The 25,072-nt window shown below is 43.7% G+C and overlaps 1 protein-coding gene across 1 annotated transcript; it reads right to left on the reverse strand.

The window, feature by feature from the left end:
• Positions 1–106: 106 nt before the first annotated feature.
• LOC311126102 (C-type lectin domain family 19 member A-like) lies at positions 107–15,708 on the reverse strand (the record flags this gene model as incomplete). Its single annotated transcript, XM_084200126.1, has 5 exons — positions 107–191; positions 6,121–6,253; positions 9,287–9,380; positions 9,528–9,705; positions 15,621–15,708. Coding segments are annotated over 5 exons (578 nt in total), but the record flags the coding sequence as incomplete, so codon positions are not given.
• Positions 15,709–25,072: the final 9,364 nt, after the last annotated feature.

Raw genomic sequence — 25,072 nt, forward strand, 5'->3', positions numbered from 1 at the left:
CTCACTAACTGTAAGTCGCTCTGGATAAGAGCGTCTGCTAAATGACTAAAATGTAAATGTAAAAAATGTGTGAGAGAGTGTGTGTGTGTGTGTGTGTGTGTTGGACCCTGGAGGTCTAGTGTCCAGTGTGGGGATCTTGCACACGAAGGGAAAGGCTTTGTTACAGCTGTTATCATTCCAGGACCTCAGCGCTGTTAGAAACACACACACACAGCGCTGTTAGGGCCCGAAACAACACTATAACACACTGACTGACTCATCAGCTACGGACGTGTGTGTGTGTGTGCCTGCAATGTGTGTGAGCGAGTGTGTGTCTCTGAGTCCGTTTATACGACGTCCATGAGTGTGTGTATGCAATGTCTGTGTGTGTGTGTGTGTGTGTGTGAGACTCATTAACGCAAGTGTCTGTTTTGGCACCCAGTTGTCCTAATGATACACACAGTATATTACCCAACAAGGGAGACTGGAGAGTGATTCAGCCTTAACTGGTTATAGAGCCCTGGTGTCACAGCAAGGCCTGATGGGGGTTATAGATGTCTGGTGTTACAGCAAGGCCTGATGGGGGTTATAGAGGCCTGGTGTCACAGCAAGGCCTGATGGGGGTTATAGAGGCCTGGTGTCACAGCAAAGCCTGATGGGGGTTATAGATGCCTGGTGTCACAGCAAGGCCTGATGGGGGTTATGGAGGCCTGGTGTCACAGCAAGGCCTGATGGGGGTTATAGAGGCCTGGTGTCACAGCAAGGCCTGATGGGGGTTATAGATGCCTGGTGTCACAGCAAGGCCTGATGGGGGTTATAGCCTAAAGGCTCTTAAATGGCCAGGCATGTTTCTCTGAGTTTCTTTATGATAGATTAATTATTAATGACTAATTATTACACCCTGAAACTGTGTATAATGTGTTAGAAATGTGTGAGTGTAGGACCAGTAAAGGCTATGGCATTGAGCCACTATTTAGCAATGTGAGTAAGGAGTTAGGCCAGACAACAAAGACAACTGAGAAACTAAGATAAAGAGGCCTCCCAATTTAGGGAGGGGAGAAACTGTTATGAAAACATGGTGCAGAATATTGTGAGAACGGCAATAACTGAGTAATGCAGGGAGTAGGATATGTGTGTGTGTGTGTGTGTGTGTATGTATGTGTGTATGCATGTGTGTATATGTGTGTGTGTGTGTGAACTGATGGTCAGTAGAGCAGTTTTTAGAGTGGAAACTACAGCCCACCTACAGAGGGGAGGGATTTCTTTTTGTATGACGTATGAGTATAAAAGATGGACTCTGAAATTGTGATGGCAGAATTCTCAATGAATAAATATCTCTGACTATGCAGACCGGGACTCTGGCCGTTACTTAAATCCCAAAAGACTTACAACCTTTTGGGAGACGCACAGAGACACTAAAATAGTTTGTTAAATAATTCACGTAACACTTTACTAGTGTGTGTCCCTGCTATGCGTATGATTGTGAACATGTGTGTGTTCGTGCTTCCTGTGCATATGTGTGTGTGCATTCCTGCATGTGCTTTTGAGCCTCTGTGTGTGTGTGTGATGAGCAGGGACACATACTTGTACATAAATTCAGAGAAACACATCCAAAACAACCAATTAAGAACCTTTAGGTCATCCCCTAGCTCAATCATGTCTTACTAAGAACCTTTAGGTCATCCCCTGGCTCAATCATCTTATTAAGAACCTTTAGGTCATCCCCTGGCTCAATCATGTCTTATTAAGAACCTTTAGGTCATCCCCTGGCTCAATCATGTCTTATTAAGAACCTTTAGGTCATCCCCTGGCTCAATCATGTCTTATTAAGAACCTTTAGGTCATCCCCTGGCTCAATCATCTTATTAAGAACCTTTAGGTCATCCCCTGGCTCAATCATCTTATTAAGAACCTTTAGGTCATCCCCTGGCTCAATCATGTCTTATTAAGAACCTTTAGGTCATCCCCTGGCTCAATCATCTTATTAAGAACCTTTAGGTCATCCCCTGGCTCAATCATGTCTTATTAAGAACCTTTAGGTCATCCCCTGGCTCAATCATCTTATTAAGAACCTTTAGGTCATCCCCTGGCTCAATCATGTCTTATTAGGAACCTTTAGGTCATCCCGTCTCAATAATGTCTTATTAAGAACCTTTAGGTCATCCCCTGGCTCAATCATGTTTTATTAAGAACCTTTAGGTCATCCCCTGGCTCAATCATGTCTTATTAAGAACCTTTAGGTCATCCCCTGGCTCAATCATCTTATTAAGAACCTTTAGGTCATCCCCTGGCTCAATCATGTTTTATTAAGAACCTTTAGGTCATCCCCTGGCTCAATCATGTCTTATAAGAACCTTTAGGTCATCCCCTGGCTCAGTCATCTTATTAAGAACCTTTAGGTCATCCCCTGGCTCAATCATGTCTTATTAAGAACCTTTAGGTCATCCCCTTGCTCAATCATCTTATTAAGAACCTTTAGGTCATCCCCTGGCTCAATCATCTTATTAAGAACCTTTAGGTCATCCCCTGATTCAATCATCTTATTAAGAACCTTTAGGTCATCCCGTCTCAATCATGTCTTATTAAGAACCTTTAGGTCATCCACTGGCTCAATCATGTCTTATTATTCGTCATAATGATTGGACCAAGGCGCAGCGTGATATGCGTACATCTTTTTAATAGTGTACTGGCAACACGATACAAAATACAAAACAACCAAACGAAACGTGAAGTCCTCGGTTAACAACACAAACCAACACAGAACAAGATCCCACAAAACACAAGTGCACAACAGGCTGCCTAAGTATGGTTCCCAATCAGAGACAACAAGCAACAGCTGATTCTCGTTGCCTCTGATTGAGAACCACCCCGGCCAACCTAGAAAACACATGAACTAGAAACTGAACATAGAACACAAAACATAGACCCTACACACCCTGGCTCAACATATAAGAGTCCCCAGAGCCAGGGCGTGACATTAGGTCATCCCCTAGCTCAATCATGTCTTATTAAGAACCTTTAGGTCATCCCGTCTCAATCATGTCTTATTAAGAACCTTTATGTCACGATCGTCTTGAGAAGAAGTGGACCAATGCGCAGCGTGATAAGTGAACATACTTCTTTTATTCCAGAACAAAACAACAAACGATACGAAACGTGCAGTCCTACGGTTACACAAACCAAACGGAACAAGATCCCACAACACACTGTGGAAAACAGGCTACCTAAGTATGGTTCCCAATCAGAGACAACAAGCAACAGCTGATTCACGTTGCCTCTGATTGAGAACCACACCGGCCAACATAGAAACAAATGAACTAGAATATCACCCTAGCACACAAAACACAAAGAAATAACACACCCTGGCTCAACATAACAGAGTCCCAGAGCCAGGGCGTGACAGTACCCCCCCCCCCCCCCCCAAAGGCGCGGACTGCGACCGCGCCAAACATAAACTGAACAGGGGAGGGCCGGGTGGGCATTCCTCCTCGGAGGCGGTTCCGGCTCCGGGCATGACCCCCACTCCCTCTCTAACCCCCCAAAGCGCCCCTGGTCCGGTCTGGCCCTGCTGGCCGGAGCTGGACTGAACACTGGTGGAGCGGATTGCTCTAGCTCCGGAGTGGAGCAGCTGACCGGTGCCGGACAAGGCACCGGTGGAACAGGCACGGGCTGTGCCGGACTGACGACGCGCACCACAGGCTTGGTGCGGGGAGCATGGACCGGCCGAACCGGGCTGACGAAGCGCACCACTGGTTTGGTGCGGGGAGCAGGAACAGGCCGGACCGGGCTGACGACGCGCACCATTGGCTTGGTGCGGGGAGCAGGGACGGGCCGAACCGGGCTGACGAAGCGCACCACTGGCTTGGTGCGGGGAGCAGGGACGGGCCGAACCGGGCTGACGAAGCGCACCACTGGCTTGGTGCGGGGAGCAGGAACAGGCCGGACCGGGCTGACGACGCGCACCATTGGCTTGGTGCGGGGAGCAGCGACGGGCCGAACCGGGCTGACGAAGCGCACCACTGGTTTGGTGCGAGGGGCAGGAACAGGCCGGACCGGGCTGGCGACGCGCACCACAGGCTTGGTGCGAGGGGCAGGAACATGCCGGACCGGGCTGGCGACGCGCACCACAGGCTCGGTGCGAGGGACAGGAACAAGCCGGACCGTACTGGGGACACACACCACTGGCCCTACGCGGGGATCAGGAACGGGCCGGACTGGACTGGCAACACACCCCAGTACCTCTCGCCGTGCCTCTACATCCTCCTTCCCCCTGGTGACCAGTGACTCCCGTAACCTGGCGGCCTCCTGCTGCCCCGTCGTCCACGGCGTGAGCCCCCCCCTAAAATGTTTCTGGGCGTCTCTCCTCCCCGTGGGCCAGGCCTCCATGGCTCTCGCCAGACTCTTGCTCCTCTGCTCCCAAGTCCAGCCTCTCTCCTCCTCCCGCGGCTTGACCCAGTCGAGGTTGATGTTCGTTAGAGTCCTCTCTAGTGTTGGCTCCTGGACACGCTGCTTGGTCCAGTTAAGGTGGGATCTTCTGTCACGATCGTCTTGAGAAGAAGTGGACCAATGCGCAGCGTGATAAGTGAACATACTTATTTTATTCCAGAACAAAACAACAAACGATACGAAATGTGCAGTCCTACGGTTACACAAACCAAACGGAACAAGATCCCACAACATACTGTGGAAAACAGGCTGCCTAAGTATGGTTCCCAATCAGAGACAACAAGCAACAGCTGATTCACGTTGCCTCTGATTGAGAACCACACCGGCCAACATAGAAACAAATGAACTAGAATATCACCCTAGCACACAAAACACAAAGAAACAACACACCCTGGCTCAACATAACAGAGTCCCAGAGCCAGGGCGTGACACTTTAGGTCATCCCCTAGCTCAATCATGTCTTATTAAGAACCTTTAGGCCATCCCCTGGCTCAATCATGTCTTATTAAGAACCTTTAGGTCATCCCCTGGCTCAATCATGTCTTATTAAGAACCCTGGCTCAATCATCTTATTAAGAAACTTAAGTCATCCCGTGGCTCAATCATGTCTTTTTAAGAACCTTTAGGTCATCCCCTGGCTCAATCATGTCTTATTAAGAACCTTTAGGTCATCCCCTGGCTCAATCATCTTATTAAGAACCTTTAGGTCATCCCCTGGCTCAATCATGTTTTATTAAGGACCTTTAGGTCATCCCCTGGCTCAATCATGTCTTATTAAGAACCTTTAGGTCATCCCCTGGCTCAATCATCTTATTAAGAACCTTTAGGTCATCCCCTGGCTCAATCATGTCTTATTAAGAACCTTTAGGTCACCCCATCTCAATAATGTCTTATTAAGAACCTTTAGGTCATCCCGTCTCAATCATGTCTTATTAAGAACCTTTAGGTCATCTCCTGGTTCAATCATCTTATTAAGAACCATTAGGTCATCCCCTGGCTCAATCATGTCTTATTAAGAACCTTTAGGTCATCCCCTAGCTCAATCATGTCTTATTAAGAACCTTTAGGTCATCCCCTGGCTCAATCATCTTATTAAGACCCTTTAGGTCATCCCGTCTCAATCATGTCTTATTAAGAACCTTTAGGTCATCCCCTGGTTCAATCATCTTATTAAGAACCTTTAGGTCATCCCGTCTCAATCATGTCTTATTAATAACCTTTAGGTCATCCCGTCTCAATCATGTCTTATTAAGAACCTTTAGGTCATCCCCTGGCTCAATCATGTCTTATTAAGAACCTTTAGGTCATCCCGTCTCAATCATGTCTTATTAAGAACCTTTAGGTCATCCCCTGGCTCAATCATGTCTTATTAAGAACCTTTAGGTCATCCCCTTGCTCAATCATGTCTTACTAAGAACCTTTAGGTCATCCCCTGGCTCAAACATCTTATTAAGAACCTTTAGGTCATCCCCTGGCTCAATCATCTTATTAAGAACCTTTAGGTCATTCCCTGGCTCAATAATGTCTTATTAAGAACCTTTAGGTCATCCCCTGGCTCAATCATCTTATTAAGAACCTTTAGGTCATCCCCTGGTTCAATCATGTCTTATTGGGTAATACACTGTGTGTATGCATTCTTGACTGCCTGTGTGTGTGCCTGTGCGTGTATGCATCTTGCGCCTGTGTGTGTCTCACCGCTGTTCTGCCTGTACCAGATCTCGACACAGTCTTCCTCTTCAGGGATGCGGTGTACGCCATCGTCAGGCTGGTTGCCATCCCAGTAGCTGTATTCGTAGTTACTGCCGTCGGTCCACTCCAGAGTGCCCTCCTGTGGTCAGGAACAGTATGACATGGTACAAAATCACAACTTGGGCAGACTACTTAATGAAAACAGAAGTTTAGCTAAAACCTAAAACTGACCCTTATCTATACCCTAACCCCAACCCTAACTCCTAACCGTAACCTAATTTGAACCAATTTGGAAAGCAAATAAGAGGTATGTCAGCCATTCTGAAATTAGCCCACCCAACTACCTCATCCCCCTATTGTTATTTATTTAGCTAATTTGCACCCCAGTATCTCTATTTGCACATCATCTTTTGCACATCTATCAGTCCAGTGTTAATACGAAATTGTAACTATTTTGCACTATGGCCTATTTATTGCCTTACCTCCATAACTTACTACATTCGCACACACTGTATATATATTTTCTGTTGTATTTTTGACTTTATGTTTTGTTTACACCATATGTAACTGTGTTGTTGTTTTTATTGCACTGCTTTGCTTTATCTTGGCCAGGTCGCAGTTGTAAATGAGAACTTGTTCTCAACTGGCTTACCTGGTTAAATAAAGGTTAAATAAAAAAAAATAAAAAAAATGTCCTGTTAGCTGTTCCCATGAGAGTTGCACAGTAGTTGATGATGTCTGTTTAAAGGCTGAGTCGGTAGTTTATGATGGTTCTATAAAGGCTGAGTCAGTAGTTTATGATGGCTCTTTAAAGGCTGAGTCAGTAGTTTATGATGGCTCTATAAAGGCTGAGTCAGTAGTTTATGATGGCTCTATAAAGGCTGAGTCAGTAGTTTATGATGTCTCTTTAAAGGCTGAGTCAGTAGTTTATGATGGCTCTTTAAAGGCTGATTCAGTAGTTTATGATGGCTCTTTAAAGGCTGAGTCAGTAGTTTATGATGGTTCTTTAAAGGCTGAGTCAGTAGTTTATGATGGCTCTTTAAAGGCTGAGTCAGTAGTTTATGATGTCTCTTTAAAGGATGAGTCAGTAGTTTATGATGGCTCTTTAAAGGCTGAGTCAGTAGTTTATGATGGCTCTTTAAAGGCTGAGTCAGTAGTTTATGATGGCTCTTTAAAGGCTGAGTCAGTAGTTTATGATGGCTCTATAAAGGCTGAGTCAGTAGTTTATGATGTATCTTTAAAGGCTGAGTCAGTAGTTTATGATGGCTTTTTAAAGGCTGAGTCAGTAGTTTATGACGGCTCTTTAAAGGCTGAGTCACAAAGGCCAGTAAAGCCTCTCTACTCCTATAAACCCACTTAGTATACAGCTCAGGTTACACACACACTACTGATCTGGGTTCAGCTTAGTGTTTTACCCCTAATAGTTAAGGTTAGGATGGGGGAAGGGTAAACCGATCCTAGATCTGTTTTCGTAAAAGGGAACTTCCACCCTGGTCCAATATAACCACTCTGCAGTGAGTTCAGGCAACAGATATACAGATTGGATCCTCTGGGCGATAATCAACACCAACCCTGACTAAACCAAACAAACCTAGGGTGCGTCCTAAACCACTCCTTATTCCCTTTTGTAGCGCACTACTGTTGACCAGAGACCGGCTCTCCTCTGGTCAACAGTAGTGCATTATGGGAATAGGGTGGCCATTTGGGACGTAGGCTCAATCTAGGTTCTCCAGCTCTAGCTTGGTGACGTGGTGCCTCTGTAGTGGGTTTATGAGCAGCGTGTTAATGAACCAGCCTTTCAGATCTACAGAGAAATATCTATATCAGACAGCCTTATCTCACTGGCTTCCTATAGAGCTGGATTGATGGGCCCCCTGTAAACCCTCTGGGGTCTGTTAGCATATCTAGCAAAACCGGGAACATTCACAGAACATTAGCTTAGATTTCCATTAAGTTAGGGTTTTATCTAACATTAGGATTATAGCATCCCCAAAACATTCAAATAATGTTTTTGATAACAGATTATACTTATTATACTTATTATACACATTATACAGATGTTTTAAATGAAATATCCTTGGAATGTTCTAAAATTCACTAAAATGTTATGTACAACATCTGTAACAATCACCAAAGAAAAATTCCACAATAGTTCTCATTAGGTTTCCAGGTAATGTAATCATGTTTTTAGAACATACTGCCACAACAAAATGTGAGTGGGAACGTTCTTGCAACATCAGGCGAATGTTTTATACAAACATTATCTAATCATCAGCACAACTGAACAGTTTTTGTCTTATGAGAACATTTGCCGCAACCTAACAAATGTTCTGGGAACTTTCACAGAAAAAATGTTGGTTTGCTGGGTAGATGTAGAAGGAGTAGAACCAATGATGTATATAAACCCTGGATTGCTGATGCTATGTATTGGCCATTGAGAGGCTTTGAAGCAACCAGTCGGCCATATTGGCACTCCCCAGAAGAAGCAGTAGGAATTAATGGAATTCTACAGTATTTCAATTAAATGTTTCAAAGACAAAATGACATGTATTTAAGTATTTTTGTTGTTGTGTGGGGACACTAACATTAGTAATCTCTAAAATGTTTACATGAAGGAAACACTTTTTATAAAAATTTTAATTTTACATTTTGATGTTTAGCTCACACAATATAATTTAAAAGTATGCATTAAGGTGTTTCTAATAGAATAAATGTGTCAAAAACGAATGTTAATAAATGCATTTCTATAGCTCCAAAATATATTTTCAACACAGCGCCCCCTATCAGTCATCTAGTGTATATATAAATCGTTGAGTAGAAGTAGGGTTGCAAAATTCTGGTGACATTCCCAAAATGTCCTGGTTTTCTAAAAATCCCGGTTGGAAGATTCCTTGAATTACGAGGGAATAACGTCTGCGGAGACATCTGCAGAGATTTAATTCACGATAATTGTTGCAGATGTCAGCTCAAGCGTCAATTACCTTAGAAAGTAAAGTACAGTGTGCTTGTCGACAACACGCATTTGAGGTAGCGCTTATCCTGGCAGTGGTGCTTAATAAGGTTTCTGGAAAACTTCCGGAAGATTCTCGGAATTGGGAGGGAATAAGCAGGAAATCCAGAATCTTGGGAATTTTGGGAAAGATACCGGAATTTTTCAACCCTCAGTGCTTACCTGTCTCCTGTCGTGAAGGCCGATCCATATGTCTGTTGGTATCCCTGGGATACGGCTGTTGACGAGATCGTAGACAAACACATTCTCCTCCCAGCTGAAAAATCAGACAATGGATAGTTAGAGATAGAGAGAGGTGTGTGTGTGTGTGTATGTGTGTGTGTGTGTGTGTGTGTATCCTCTCACCTGTAGTGTGGAAGTGTGTGGACCTTTGTGTGTGTATATGGACAGGTATCCCTCTCACCTGTGTATGGAGGTGAGTTTGGCAGACTTGAGGCCATTGGAGAATTCAGCGCAGTACAGGTCAGCCTCTGCCCAGGTCCTGTTCAGGGGGAAGAAACGGTAGCAGTGACCTTCAAACTCAGTCCAGAACAACGGACAGGTGACTGGAAGGCCTGGGTCTGGCATCTGGAGGGGGAAGGCTGGGGGAGGGAGGGAGGGAGGGAAGAGAGAGAGAGGGGGAGGGAGGGAGGGAGGGAGGGAGGGAGGGAGGGAGGGAGAGAGGGAGGGAGGGGAGAGAGGGGGGTAAGGAGATGGGAAAGGGAGAGGGGAGAGGGAGGGTCAGGGAGGAGAGAGAGGGAGGGGGAGGGAGGGAGGGAGGGAGGGAAGAGAGAAGAGAGAGAGAGAAGAGAGAGAGAGAGAGAGAGAGAGAGAGAGAGAGAGAGAGAGAGAGAGAGAGAGAGAGAGAGAGAGAGAGAGAGAGAGAGAGAGAGAGAGAGAGAGAGAGAGAGAGAGAGAGAGAGAGAGAGAGAGAGAGAGGGAGTGGGAGGGAGTGGGAGGGGAGAGGGAGGGGAGGAAACAGAGAACGGAGGGGGAGAGAGAGAGGGAGGGAGGGAGGGAGGATACCATATGTAACTGAAATGTTGAAAGAGAATAGGTTACACTTCTCTTAAGTTATTGTGAATACTAAGCATTCAATGTTTTCCTTGTCATTTTCATTATCAAGTTAGAACTGGTTCAATGTAGCTAGTCAGACTACAGCACTCCTATCCCAAAATTTACAGATGTATTTTCCAAGTGATAATCTGAAGTGATAATCTCATCATTGTAGGCTACGTATGACGTTTTAAATGTATGTATTTCAGTCCCAGACTAATAATGTTCTGTACTGTGTAGTATGTCATGCTTCATGTGGACCCCAGGACGAGTAGCTGATGCTTCTGCAGCAGCAAATGGGGATCCTAATGAATACCAAATACCAAATTGTAACTTGTTTATGTACTTACCCAAAGGTAGACTTTCAGGTACTCTGTATCACTTCACCAAAGGTAGACTTTCAGTTACTCAATATCACTTCACCAAAGGTAGACTTTCAGTTACTCTCTATCACTTCACCAAGACTTTCAGTTACTGTGTATCACTTTACCAAAGGTAGACTTTCAGTTACTCTGTATCACTTCACCAAAGGTAGACTTTCAGTTACTCTATATCACTTCACCAAAGGTAGACTTTCAGTTACTTTGTAACACTTCACCAAAGGTAGACTTTCAGGTACTCTGTATCACTTCACCAAAGGTAGACTTTCAGTTACTCTATATCACTTAACCAAAGGTAGACTTTCAGTTACTCTATATCACTTCACCAAAGGTAGACCTTCAGTTACTTTGTAACACTTCACCAAGACTTTCAGTTACTCTGTAACACTTCACCAAAGGTAGACTTCAGTTAGTCTGTATCACTTCACCAAAGGTAGACTTTCAGTTACTCTATATCACTTAACCAAAGGTAGACTATCAGTTACTCTATATCACTTCACCAAAGGTAGACTTTCAGTTACTTTGTAACACTTCACCAAGACTTTCAGTTACTCTGTAACACTTCACCAAAGGTAGACTTCAGTTAGTCTGTATCACTTCACCAAAGGTAGAATTTCGGTTACTCTGTATCACTTCAACAAAGGTAGACTTTCAGTTACTCTATATCATTTCACCAAGACTTTCAGTTACTCTGTATCACTTCACCAATACTTTCAGTTACTCTGTATCACTTCACCAAGACTTTCAGTTACTCTGTATCACTTCACCAATACTTTCAGTTACTCTGTATCACTTCACCAAGAATTTCAGTTACTCTGTTTCACTTCACCAAAGGTAGACTTTCAGTTACTCTCTATCACTTCACCAAAGGTAGACTTTCAGTTACTCTCTATCACTTCACCAAAGGTAGACTTTCAGTTACTCTCTATCACTTCACCAAGACTTTCAGTTACTCTGTAACACTTCACCAAAACTTTCAGTTACTATTTATCACTTCACCAAAGGTAGACTTTCAGTTACTCAATATCACTTCACCAAAGGTAGACTTTCAGTTACTCTTTAACACTTCACCAAAGGTAGACTTTCAGTTACTCTGTATCACTTCACCAATAATTTCAGTTACTCTGTAACACTACACCAAATGTAGACTTTCAGTTACTCTATATCACTTCACCAAAGTTAGACTTTCAGTTACTCTGTATCTCTTTACCAAGACTTTCAGTTACTCTGTAACACTTCACCAAAGGTAGACTTCCAGTTAGTCTGTATCACTTCACCAAAGGTAGACTTTCAGTTACTCTGTATCACTTCACCAAAGGTAGACTTTCAGTTACTCTGTATCACTTCACCAAAGGTAGACTTTCAGTTACTCTGTATTATTTCACCAAGACTTTCAATTACTCTGTATCACTTCACCAAGACTTTCAGTTACTGTGTATCACTTTACCAAAGGTAGACTTTCAGTTACTCTGTATCACCTCACCAAGACTTTCAGTTACTCTGTATCACTTCACCAAGACTTTCAGTTACTCTGTAACACTTCACCAAAGGTAGACTTTCAGTTACTCTGTATCACTTCACCAAAGGTAGACTTTCAGTTACTCTGTATCACTTCACCAAAGGTAGACTTTCAGTTACTCTGTATCACTTCACCAAAGGTAGACTTTCAGTTACTCTGTATTATTTCACCAAGACTTTCAGTTACTCTGTATCACTTCACCAAGACTTTCAGTTACTACAGTGAGGGAAAAAAGTATTTGATCCCCTGCTGATTTTGTACATTTGCCCACTGACAAAGAAATGATCAGTCTATAATTTTAATGGTAGGTTTATTTGAACAGTGAGAGACAGAATAACAACAACAAAAATCCTGAAAAATGCATGTCAAAAATGTTATAAACTGATTTGCATTTTAATGAGGGAAATAAGTATTTGACCCCTCTGCAAAACATGACTTAGTACTTGGTGGCAAAACCCTTGTTGGCAATCACAGAGGTCAGACGTTTCTTGTAGTTGGCCACCAGGTTTGCTCACATCTCAGGAGGGATTTTGTCCCACTCCTCTTTGCAGATCTTCTCCAAGTCATTAAGGTTTCGAGGCTGACGTTTGGCAACTCAAACCTTCAGCTCCCTCCACAGATTTTCTATGGGATTAAGGTCGAGACTGGCTAGGCCACTCCAGGACCTTAATGTGCTTCTTCTTGAGCCACTCCTTTGTTGCCTTGGCCGTGTGTTTTGGGTCATTGTCATGCTGGAATATCCATCCAAGATTTGACGGTACATGGCCCCGTCCATCGTCCCTTTGATGCGGTGAAGTTGTCCTGTCCCCTTAGCAGAAAAACACCCCCAAAGCATAATGTTTCCACCTCCATGTTTGACGGTGGGGATGGTGTTCTTGGGGTCATAGGCAGCATTCCACCTCCTCCATACACGGCGAGTTGAATTGATGCCAAAGAGCTCCATTTTGGTCTCATCTGACCACAACACTTTCACCCAGTTCTCCTCTGAATCATTCAGATGTTCATTGGCAAACTTCAGACAGGCATATATATGTGCTTTCTTGAGCAGGGGGACCTTGCGGGCGCTTCAGGATTTCAGTCCTTCACGGCGTAGTGTGTTAACAATTGTTTTCTTGGTGACTATGGTCCCAGCTGCCTTGAGATCATTGACAAGATCCTCCCGTGTAGTTCTGAGCTGATTCCTCACCGTTCTCATGATCATTGCAACTCCACGAGGTGAGATCTTGCATGGAGCCCCAGGCCGAGGGAGATTGACAGTTATTTTGTGTTTCTTCCGTTTGCAAATAATCGCACCAACTGTTGTCATCTTCTCACCAAGCTGCTTGGCGATGGTCTTGTAGCCCATTCCAGCCTTGGAGGCTCTTTGGTCCTAGTCCCTGACATCCTTGGAGAGCTCTTTGGTCTTGGCCATGGTGGAGAGTTTGGAATCTGATTGATTGATTGCTTCTGTGGACAGGTGTCTTTTATACAGGTAACAAGCTGAGATTAGGAGCACTCCCTTTAAGAGTGTGCTCCTAATCTCAGCTCGTTACCTGTATAAAAGACACCTGGGAGCCAGACATCTTTCTGATTGAGAGGGGGTCAAATGCTTATTTCCCTCATTAAAATGCAAATCAATTTATAAAATTTTTGACATGCGTTTTTCTGGATTTTTTTGTTGTTATTCTGTCTCTCACTGTTCAAATAAACCTACCATTAAAATTATAGACGGATCATTTTTTTGTCAGTGGGCAAACGTACAAAATCAGCAGGGGATCAAATACTTTTTTCCCTCACTGTATGTATCACTTCACCAAAGGTAGACTTTCAGTTACTCTGTAACACCCCCAAAGGTATACTTTCAGTTACTCTGTATCACTTCACCAAAGGTAGACTTTCAGTTACTCTGTATCACTTCACCAAAGGTAGACTTTCTGTTTCTCTGTATCACTTCACCAAAGGTATACTTTCAGTTACTCAATATCACATCACCAAAGGTAGACTTTCAGTTACTCTGTATCACTTCACCAAAGGTAGACTTTCAGTTACTCTGTATCACTTCACCAAAGGTAGACTTTCTGTTTCTCTGTATCACTTCACCAAAGGTATACTTTCAGTTACTCAATATCACATCACCAAAGGTAGACTTTCAGTTACTCTGTATATGTTGAAAAAAAACAGGTTGCACTTCTCTATAACACTCCTATCCCAAAGTTCACCGAAGTTCAAATGGTTTCTACATTCTCACATCTCCTAACTGAAGCCATAGGGTGTGTCCCAAATGACACCCTATTCCCTATATAGAGCCCTATGGGCCCTGGTCAAAAGTAGTGCACTAAATAGGGAATAGGGTGCCATTTGGCATTTATCCATACTCTTCCTAAAAAACGAAATAGAGGTGCGTGGCTGAGACACCGAGGGCAGACTTTCTCCTAAAACTACACGTCTGTCACACCAGCCTTGGCTTTGGCGCCCCCTCCCTTCCAGCTCAGGCATTCGGCGTCGCCGGCCTTCTAGCTGCTGCCGAACCTGCTGCTGGCAAACGCCCTTCACTCATCAACCCCGGACTTGTCTCGACATCATTACACACACCTGGATCCAATCCCCACTCTATCACTATATACTCCCTCTGTCGTTTGTCTTTGTCGGTCATTGTATATGTTGCTTGTTTTCCTGAGAGGAATCTCTCCTACTATTTCCTGAGTGCTATATATTTTGCACTGTGGGTTTCGTCCCGCTTTAAGCTATGGCGCTTTAATAAATTCAGTAGTTCTAAACCTGCGACTGCCTCCTGCCTAATCCTCTCTACACTTGTGACAACATCTCTGTGTCCAGTAGCTTTCCATTAGACTCCAGACACCCCAACTAAACTCTCACAACCGCTTCAAAAATGTCAGTTAAATTCTTCTTTTATCAAAACCAGTTAGATGAAATCCAGCCACACAGCCTCGACGGAGAAGAAGTAAAATGTATCAAGGAATATGATTTCTGGATTTTACAAAAAAGACAAACGGCAGTTTAAAAATCAACCAGTCAAAGTTCTATCTCTTGAAATATTAAAACTTAACAGTAAACACTTAACAGAAAACTGAAAAATACTCTCATTAGAAACAATACATTGTAACACAAACGAGATACATCTAGACATATCAAATAAAGGTTTAAAAGACTGTACATGTCACAGTATAGGAATGTAGCCATGCAATTTCTATACGAGAACATACATCTAGTCTTTAGCTCCTCCAGCCCTAGCCCTAGGCGGTCTCTCCCTCCAGCTGCCCCAGAAAGGAGCCCTGTGGTCAGGGTGGCTCCCTGCTCCTGCCCCCTGATCCCCTGGTTCTGCTGGAAGCCTGGTTCCTCAGCCCGGGTGGTTAACTAACTAACAAACTGACTGACTGACTAACTAACTAACCCATTGTGAGTGACTGTGGATAGAGCATTGGGAAATGCTATCACCTTTCCCCTTCTAGAATACCAAGGACTCCCAGGGATCTACTTCAACGACTATACCCAGATAAAGCACACCTTCTCCACCAAATGTTTGTTAGCGCCGTAGCCGGGACACCTAAATAGTAGTACTCACCGTGTGTGATCTTGATGTTGGTGGAGGGGATCGTCCTCACAGGAAGAGCCCAGAGGAGCAGGGCCAGACACAACTCCCAGCAGAGCATCTTCAAACAGAAACACACATAGACAGACGGAGAGATAATCTACATCCACTGACTTGGAATATGAGTGTGTGGATGTGTGGCTCTTTTTCTGTGTGGTTGAGAGAGAGAGAGAGAGAGAGAGAGAGAGAGAGAGAGAGAGAGAGAGAGAGAGAGAGAGAGAGAGAGAGAGAGAGAGAGAGAGAGAGAGAGAGAGAGAGAGAGAGAGAGAGAGAGAGAGAGAGAGAGAGAGAGAGAGAGAGAGAGAGAGAGAGAGAGAGAGAGAGAGAGAGAGAAATGAGAGGGGAAGTGCAGTGTGAGTGTGTGTGTGAGTCAGCGTTGAGTAGTAGCTCTGGGAGATTAGATGGTATCTCTCAGTCGTGTGCAGGGAGAAATCAGTGTGTGTGTGTGAGAGAGCGAGAGAGAGAGAAACAGAGAGGGAGAGAGGGGAAAAGGAGAGAGAGACTCACACCCAAATACACATGTCCAACACTGAAGGAGGAGGGGAGAAGAGTTTAACCCTCAACACTGAAGGAAGAGGGGAGAAGGGTTTAAGCCTCAACACTGAAGGGGGGAGGGGAGAAGAGTTTAACCCTCAACACTGAAGGAGGAGGGGAGAAGAGTTTCACCCTCAACACTGAAGAGGGGAGGGGAGAACATACTATTAAACATAACAAATGATTCACAAACACTTTCACAAACAAACCAGATGTAACATTGACAAGCCAGAAGTATTATGATATCACAGTATTCACGTGCATAGTAACATCCAGATGTTACAATGTTATATCTGCTACGTCTCATCATAGTAACATCCAGATGATATAATATGTTACATCTGCCACGTCTCATCATGGTAATATCCAGATGTTATAATATGTTACATCAGCCATGTCTCATAATAGTAACATCCAGATGATATAATATGTTACATCAGCCACGTCTCATCATAATATATTGTCGCCCTGACAGTTTAGGACCTGGAAACAAATCTATATATTGTAGCCCTGACAGTTAAATACCTGGAAATAAGTCTATATATTATAGCACTGACAGTTAAATACCTGGATTCAAATCTATATATTATAGCCCTGACAGTTAAATACCTGGATATAAATCTATATAGTAGCCCTGACAGTTAAATACCTGGATATAAATCGACAGTGGTATTCACCCCCCTTGCCCTTGCTTTAGCAGTATGCTTAGGGTCATTGTCCTGCTGGAAGGTGAACTTCCGTCCCAGTCTCAAATCTGACTGAAACAGGTTTCCCTCAAGAATGTCCCTGTATTTAGCACCATCCATCATTCCTTCAATTCTGACCAGTTTCCCAGTCCCTGCCGATGAAAAACATCCCCACAGCATGATGCTGCCACCACCATGCTTCACTGTGAGGATGGTGTTCTCAGGGTGATGAGAGGTGTTGGGTTTGGGCCAGACATAGTGTTTTCCTTGATGGCCAAAAAGCTCAATTTTAGTCTCATCTGACCAGAGTACCTTCTTCTTCTGTAGCACTCCACCAATCAGGCCTTTATGGTAGAGTGGCCAGACGGAAGCCACTCCTCAGTAAAAGGCACATGACAGCCCGCTTGGAGTTTGCCAAAAGGCACCTAAAGGATTCTCTGGTCTGATGAAACCAAGATTGAACTCTTTGGCCTGAATGCCAAGTGTCACGTCTGGAGGAAACCTGGCACCATCCCTACAGTGAAGCATGGTGGTGGCAGCTTCATGCTGTGGGGATGTTTTTCAGCAGCAGGGAATGGGAGACTAGTCAGGATCGAGGGAAAGATGAACAGAGCAAAGTACAGAGAGATCCTTGATGAAAAACTGCTTCAGAAGGGTCAGGACCTCATACTGGGGCGAAGGTTCACCTTCCAACAGGACAACGACTCTGAGCACACAGCCAAGACAATGCAGGGGTGGCTTCGGGACAAGTCTCTGAATGTCCTTGAGTGGCCCAGCCAGAGCCCAGACTTGAACCCGATCTAATATCTCTGGAGAGACCTGAAAATAGCTGTGCAGCGACGATCCCCATCCAACCTGACAGAGCTTGAGAGGATCTGCAGAGAAGAATGGGAGAAACTCCCCAAATACCAGTGTGCCAAGCTTGTAGCGTCATACCCAAGAAGTCTCAAGGCTGTAATCGCTGCCAAAGGTGCTTCAACAAAGTACTGAGTAAAGGGTCTGAATACTTAATGTAAATGTCATATTTCAGTTTTTTATTTATTTATAAATGAGCAAAAAATTCTAAAAGCCTGTTTTTGCTTTGTCATTAAGGGGTATTGTGTGTAGATTGATGAGGGGAAAAAACAATTTAATCAATTTTAGAATAAGGCTGTAATGTAACAAAATGTTGAAAAATTCAATGGGTCTCAATTTCCGAATGCACTGTAAGTCATGCTTTTAATTAGCAGCATACCACCCTGCAACCCACTGCTGGCTTGCCTCTGAAGCTAAGCAGGGTTGTTCCTGGTTGGTCCCTGGATCTTTCCTCTGGTAAAAAACAACAACATCCCAATACCCCAGGGCAGTGATTGGGGACATTGCCCTGTGTAGGGTATCGTCTTTCAGATGGGATGTTAAACGTGTGTCCTGACTCTCTGTGGTTACTAAAGATCCCATGGCACTTATCGTAAGAGTAGGGGTGTTAACCCCGGTGTCCTGGATACATTCCCAATCTGGCCCTCATACCATCATGGCCACCTAATCATCCCCAGCTTCCAATTGGCTCATTCATCCCCCTCCTCTCCCCTGTAGCTATTCCACAGGTTGTTGCTGTAAATGTGAATGTGTTATCAGTCAACTTACCTGGTAAAATAAAGGTAACAAAAAAAAAAAACATCTGCATTTTGTCTGGGAAGGCTTTTTATTTTAAATACATTTTTGTTTAATTGAACCTGGTCAGCCAGTCGACGGCCTGCCCCACTCCCAGCCTCTAGTGGGCTTGATGGAAGTTCCATCAACTTCTAATAAATCGTTGTTTTCATTTCAACAATTTTCTACTTGTGATGTGCTAGGTGCATTGCGCAAGATTAGTTTTTTTTTAATCCACTAGGGCTGATTTGCTTGATCCTTTATGCTGCAGCTTTCTAGTCCTCTGATTGCAGAATCTTTAACACATATTCTTAACCTTATAATTATTTTTGGTACCATCCCCAAGGTCTGGAAGGAGGCCCATATCCTCCCCCTGGTATCATCCCCAGGGTTTGGAAGGAGGCCCATATACTCCCCCTGGTACCATTCCCAGGGTCTGGAAGGAGGCCCATATACTCCCCCTGGTACCATTCCCAGGGTCTGGAAGGAGGCCCATATACTCCCCCTGGTATCATCCCCAGGGTCTGGAAGGAGGCCCATATACTCCCCCTGGTATCATCCCCAGGGTCTGGAAGGAGGCCCATATACTCCCCCTGGTATCATCCCCAGGGTCTGGAAGGAGGCCCATATACTCCCCCTGGTACCATTCCCAGGGTCTGGAAGGCAGCCCATATACTCCCCCTTCACAAAGGTGGTGACCCGTGTGACCTAAATAATTATCGCCCCATTTCCAAACTCTCTTGGCTAGCAAAAATTCTAGAAACCTTGGTAAATACTCAACTTAGATCCTTATTAACTACAAAATGTATTCTAAATTAACACCAGTCAGGTTTCAGATCAGGTCATAGCATCATCTCTGCTATTTCTTTGGTTTTCAATAATGTTCTTAATTGTTTGGATAAGAAGAAACACTGTGTGGCCCTTTTTATTGACCTGTCTAACAAAGGGTGACCCAAAGGAATCTAATTCTTGGTCCGATTCTTTTCACTATTTACAGTAACAGTATTGGTTTATCTGTAAAATAAATGAACTTTTACCTGTATGCAGATGAGACTGTGGTGTATGCTATTGCCCCCACAGCTGATCAGGCACTTCAATTTGCCTTTATTAGCCTGCAGAAAGCCTTTGTTGAACTGAAATTGGTACTTAATGCAGGTAAAAACAACTATATGTTATTTTCCAAATCACGTAAAAATGTATCAGATGATTCATGCATACGTACTTTCGACGGTGCCCTCATTGATCATGTCCCCGCTTATAAATATCTGGGCATCTGAAACGACAAAAAGATGTCTTTCAAAAATTGAAATAGGCTTCTTCTATAGGAACAGGTCCTGTCTTTTTTTTTTTTTATAGCAGAAAACAAATAATTCTGTCAACATTCATTCTGGTTATTGACTATGACGATATGTCTATATGAATGCAGCTGCCACTGTATTGAAGCCATTGGACGCAGTTTATCATAGCGCATTGCTCTTTATTATGGTGACAGGTTCAGTACACATCATTGCATTTTGTATCATTTTGTATCATATTGTATCTTTTGCATCGATGCGATGCACTGTTTTTGTCTATAAAGCCCTCTTGTATAAACGTCCTACCTTACCTCATTGTTAACCTTCAGACGTATAATGAGTTACCACACCCGGACTCAGGGATGGCTAACCCTGGAGATCCCTTCAATCTCCACCCAGTTACTAAATCTGCTTTTAGGATTTTTTTTGTGCCTCTCATGTGGAATGATCTCCAAAAGTCCTTAAAGCTGGTGGAGTTGGTGCCTCTAGGGCAATCAGGAAGATGTTCGAGGGCCTTTTAACTGAACAATGGGTCTGTTTCAGATGATTGGGTTTAGATTTTCATGTTTAGTGTTTGCTTTTCATGTACTGGGGAATTGATGTGCAAACATAACAGGAAAAAAATCGAAATCATCAGATAAATTAACATCATTTTAGTCTCTAAGGCCCAATGAAGTCAACAAATGACAGGACTAACAGATAGAGATGGATTGACTATGATTGCATTGTAATTGTAGTGTAATGGTTGTTTGTTCATGTGTATGTGTCACATCTCCTCCCGTTGCTCCCCTCCGGCGCTCTGATTCGCCGGTCTACTGAGCCACTGGTCTGAGCGCACCACCTCGGCAACACCGGAATGGAAACCCAACGCACCCTAATCACCTCCTGCGCACCTGCACCTCATCATCTCATCACCACCCCTATTTAGCCCTGGACTGTTCTGTAGGATGTTGTGTGTGTGTGTTATGTTTCGTGTTGTTTACTCTATCGTTGTTATTTCTCTTCCTCATTCTTAAGTAAACCTTGACCTTGTTAATTCCTGCGTCTGCGTCCTGCCTCTTCGTATACTCAATACTCGTCACAGAATGTCTAGTGTAATGGTTGTTTATTGATGTGTTGTTTATTGATGTGGTGTTTACTGATGTGTTGTTTATTGATGTGGTGTTTATTGATGTGTTGTTTATTGATGTGTTGTTTACTGATGTGTTGTTTATTGATGTGTTGTTTACTGATGTGGTGTTTATTGATATGTTTGACAGGTCATCATTGTAAATAACAATTTGTTCTTTATTGACTGACCTGTATAAATAAAGGTGAAATAAAAATTTACTAAAATATTCAACTACTTGAGTATTGTTTACAAATATAAAAATGTCTGAATATATGAAAGTAATTGAGATATTTGAAATCATTTAGTATTTGAACCTAGGTCTGCTATGTCATGCAACTGTGTGTGACATTAAATTAGGAGCTTTGACCTAACAGAGGACTCTCAGAGGTTTACTGTGGTCAGTGTAGTTTACTGGATAGTGAATGAGTAAATCAATGCACGTACACACATACACACACACACACACACACACACACACACACACGCACACTCACACAGATAGGAGTCTCACAGAGCAGGCCATCGCTCAGATTAACTTAAAGGGATAGTTCACCCAAATTACTAAATTACATCTTGGTTTCCTGTCAGCAGTCTATGGACAAGGTAAGACAGCAATCCATGCGTAGGTTTTGTTTACATGGCCACTTACCTTGTCCATAGACTGCTTACAGGGTAAGGAAACCTAAATGTAATGTAGTAATTTGGGTGAACTATCTCTTTAACTATTTAGAGAGCACATAGACATACCACATCAGGAGGAGGTGACGTGAGACAAGACAGAGAAGCAGTCATACATCTAAAACACAGAGGTCAAATCTATAATGATACTATATATATTCCATATTTTCTATATAGTATCTACACTGATTATACCAAACATTAGGAACACCTTCCCAATGTTGATGTGCCCAGCAGCTTTGCAGTTCTTGACACAAACCTGGCACCTACTACCATACCCCGTTCAAAGGCACTTAAATATTGCCCATTCACACTCTGAATGCCACACATACACAATCCATGTCTCAATTGTCTAAAGGTTTCACAATCCTTCTTGAACCTGTCTCCTCCCCTTCATCTACACTGATTGAAGTGGATTTAACAAGTGACATCAATAAGGGATCATATCTTTCACCTGGTCAGTCTATGTCATGGAAAGAGCGGATGTTCTTAATGTTTTGTACACTCAGTCTATAGATAACATATCCCCTGATTAGATTATCACTTTCTAAAGTGGTCGTCCAGCCAGGAGCCACCAAGTGATCTGATCAAGAAAAACTCTGGGTCCTAGTTATGACATCATTGATCAGGAAAAACTCTGGGTCCTAGTTATGACATCATTGATCAGGTTAAACTCTGGGTCCTAGTTTTGACATCATTGATCAGGTTAAACTCTGGGTCCTAATAATGGCATCATTGTTTTCCCAGGTTAGATTACGTGTTTAAGGAACAACTCCTGACCCCTACATGATTGCACGACCCATCCCAACCCAGCAATATTCTCCCATAGTATATCATTGTATCCCAATTTATCCACAGCGTTTCTGGGTCAGGGGATCATGGCATATTTCTTCCCAGCCCGTGACCCCTTAAGCTGGGTACAGGGAGGAATGTGGCCTCCAGGCTCCAGACATCTATGGTGCTCTTAGACCAGGAGATTGTCTGGGACGGAGCAGCAGTTAAGTGTGTGTGTGTGTGTGCATGTGTGTGCATAAGTGTGTGTGTGTGTGTGTGTGTGTGTGCGTGTGCGTGTGTGCGTGTGTGTGTGTAGTGTGTAGGTTGGAGAGTATGGGGTGCCGATGATCGATGGTGGCAGAGGGGTGGAATTCCTCAGGTCAGCGAGGGTAAGAGGCAAGGAGTCAAAGGTCAAATCCAGAGGAGTCAGACTAGAGTGTCCTAGAAAGAGCATAGTTAGAGGACATTCTATGTTCTATAAAAAAAAGCCTGGCTAATAACTAGGACCTAGCCTGCTCCGAGATCTGTACAGATGATATAGATCTGAGACCAGCAGGCTAGCTAGAACCTGATAAAGACAGAGAGGCAGACAGACAGACAGACAGACAGACAGACAGACAGACAGACAGACAGACAGGCAGACAGACAGGCAGGCAGGCAGGCAGGCAGGCAGGCAGGCAGGCAGGCAGACAGACAGAACAGTTCTTGTGCTGACGTTTCTTCCAGAGGCAGTGAGCATTGCTACGCACTTCAGCACTCGGCATGTCCCATTCTGTGAGCTTGTTTGGCCTACCACTTCACGGCTGAGCCATTGTTGCTCCTAGACGTTTCAACTTCACAATAACAGCACTTACAGTTGACGGGGCAGCTCTAGCAGGGCAGATATTTGACGAACTGACTTGTTTGAAAGGTGGCATCCTACGACAGTGCCACGTTTAAAGTCACTGAGCTCTTCAGTAAGGAAATTATATTGTCATTGTTTGTCTATGGAGATTGCATGGCTGTGTGCTCAATTTGATACACCTGTCAGCAACGGATCTGGCTGAAATATAATCCACTAATATGAAGGGGTGTCCTCTGAGACAGTCCTCGTCATCTTGCCCTGTGATCTCCCCATTATTAGACTGACCCTTTCCTTGACAGCATGTTATTCTGTTCTGATGTTGTGATGATACCTGGCCCTCTCTGTTCCACTCTGCTAATTCCCTGTTTCAGCAGGTTATTCTGTTCTGATGTTGTGATGATACCTGTCCCTCTCTGTTCCACTCTGCTAATTCCCTGTTTCAGCAGGTTATTCTGTTCTGATGTTGTGATGATACCTGGGCCTCTCATGTGTGTGTGTGTGTTCCTGTGTCTTCCCCAGATAACTGAAGGGTGGGGGCAGGGCGAAGGGAGGGGAAAAACTTGGAATGGATATTTTCAGGGTGTGTGTGAGTGCGTGTGTAATCAGCATGTGGTGTTTTCCAGAGGCTACCTCACAGGGCGGATCCCTGTTCCATGGATGCATCCCAAATGGCACCCTATTCCCTATATAGTGCACTATTTTTGAACAGAGCACTATGGGTCCCTCCTCCCTATAGGTCCTGGTCAAAAGTAGTGCACTACATAGGGAATAGGGTGCCATTTGGGACGCATACCATTTGAGGACGATGACGATGACGCTGAGGTTTCCAAATATGCGAGGCTTGTTCTAATAATAAGCTATGTTCTGGGTGGGCTCTGGGATTGATTTTAAGTCAAATCTAAGGACTGCGGACAGATCAGCTGATATGCCAGAAGATGGCACGTTGAATACATGCGTAACACACTGGCTTCAGTTGAATGGATGCATAGATGGACTGGCCATGTAGCAGGACAGGCAAATGCCAAATGGGCCATCGTTAGCCTATGTGGGCCTGTCACAATTGGGGGTTTGGCAAAGCATGATCATTATTTGGCTAATAATGGGGCCTCAAGGCCGATTTGTGGTCCCAGGCCGTGCCTGGATGGATGGACAGGGTTGGGCTCCCTAACTTGTTTTTAAAGTACTGAGAACCTGAACTTGTTTTAAAGTACTGAGAACCTGAACTTGTTATTAAAGTACTGAGAACCTGAACTTGTTATTAAAGTACTGAGAACCTGAACTTGTTATTAAAGTACTGAGAACCTGAACTTGTTATTAAAGTACTGTGAACCTGAACTTGTTATTGAAGTACTGAGAACCTGAACTTGTTATTAAAGTACTGAGAACCTGAACTTGTTATTAAAGTACTGTGAACCTGAACTTGTTATTAAAGTACTGAGAACCTGAACTTGTTATTAAAGTACTGAGAACCTGAACTTGTTATTGAAGTACTGAGAACCTGAACTTGTTATTGAAGTACTGAGAACCTGAACTTGTTATTAAAGTACTGAGAACCTGAACTTGTTATTAAAGTACTGAGAACCTGAACTTGTTATTAAAGTACTGAGAACCTGATGGGAGTGTGAAAAGGTTGTGGCCCCCACAGGGGCCAACTGCACTGAGCCTCAGATGTATTGAATAAGGACAGATTGAGAGTTTTAGCATGTAACTTCTGTCCTCTCTACCATGTCCAGATAGTTATAACTTCTGTCCTCTACCATGTCCAGATAGTTATAACTTCTGTCCTCTCTACCATGTCCAGATAGTTATAACTTCTGTCCTCTCTACCATGTCCAGATAGTTATAACTTCTGTCCTCTACCATGTCCAGATAGT

Source organism: Coregonus lavaretus (assembly GCF_964263955.1).
Source record: "Coregonus lavaretus genome assembly, contig: HAP1_SCAFFOLD_1921, whole genome shotgun sequence".
Classification (NCBI taxonomy): domain Eukaryota; kingdom Metazoa; phylum Chordata; class Actinopteri; order Salmoniformes; family Salmonidae; genus Coregonus; species Coregonus lavaretus.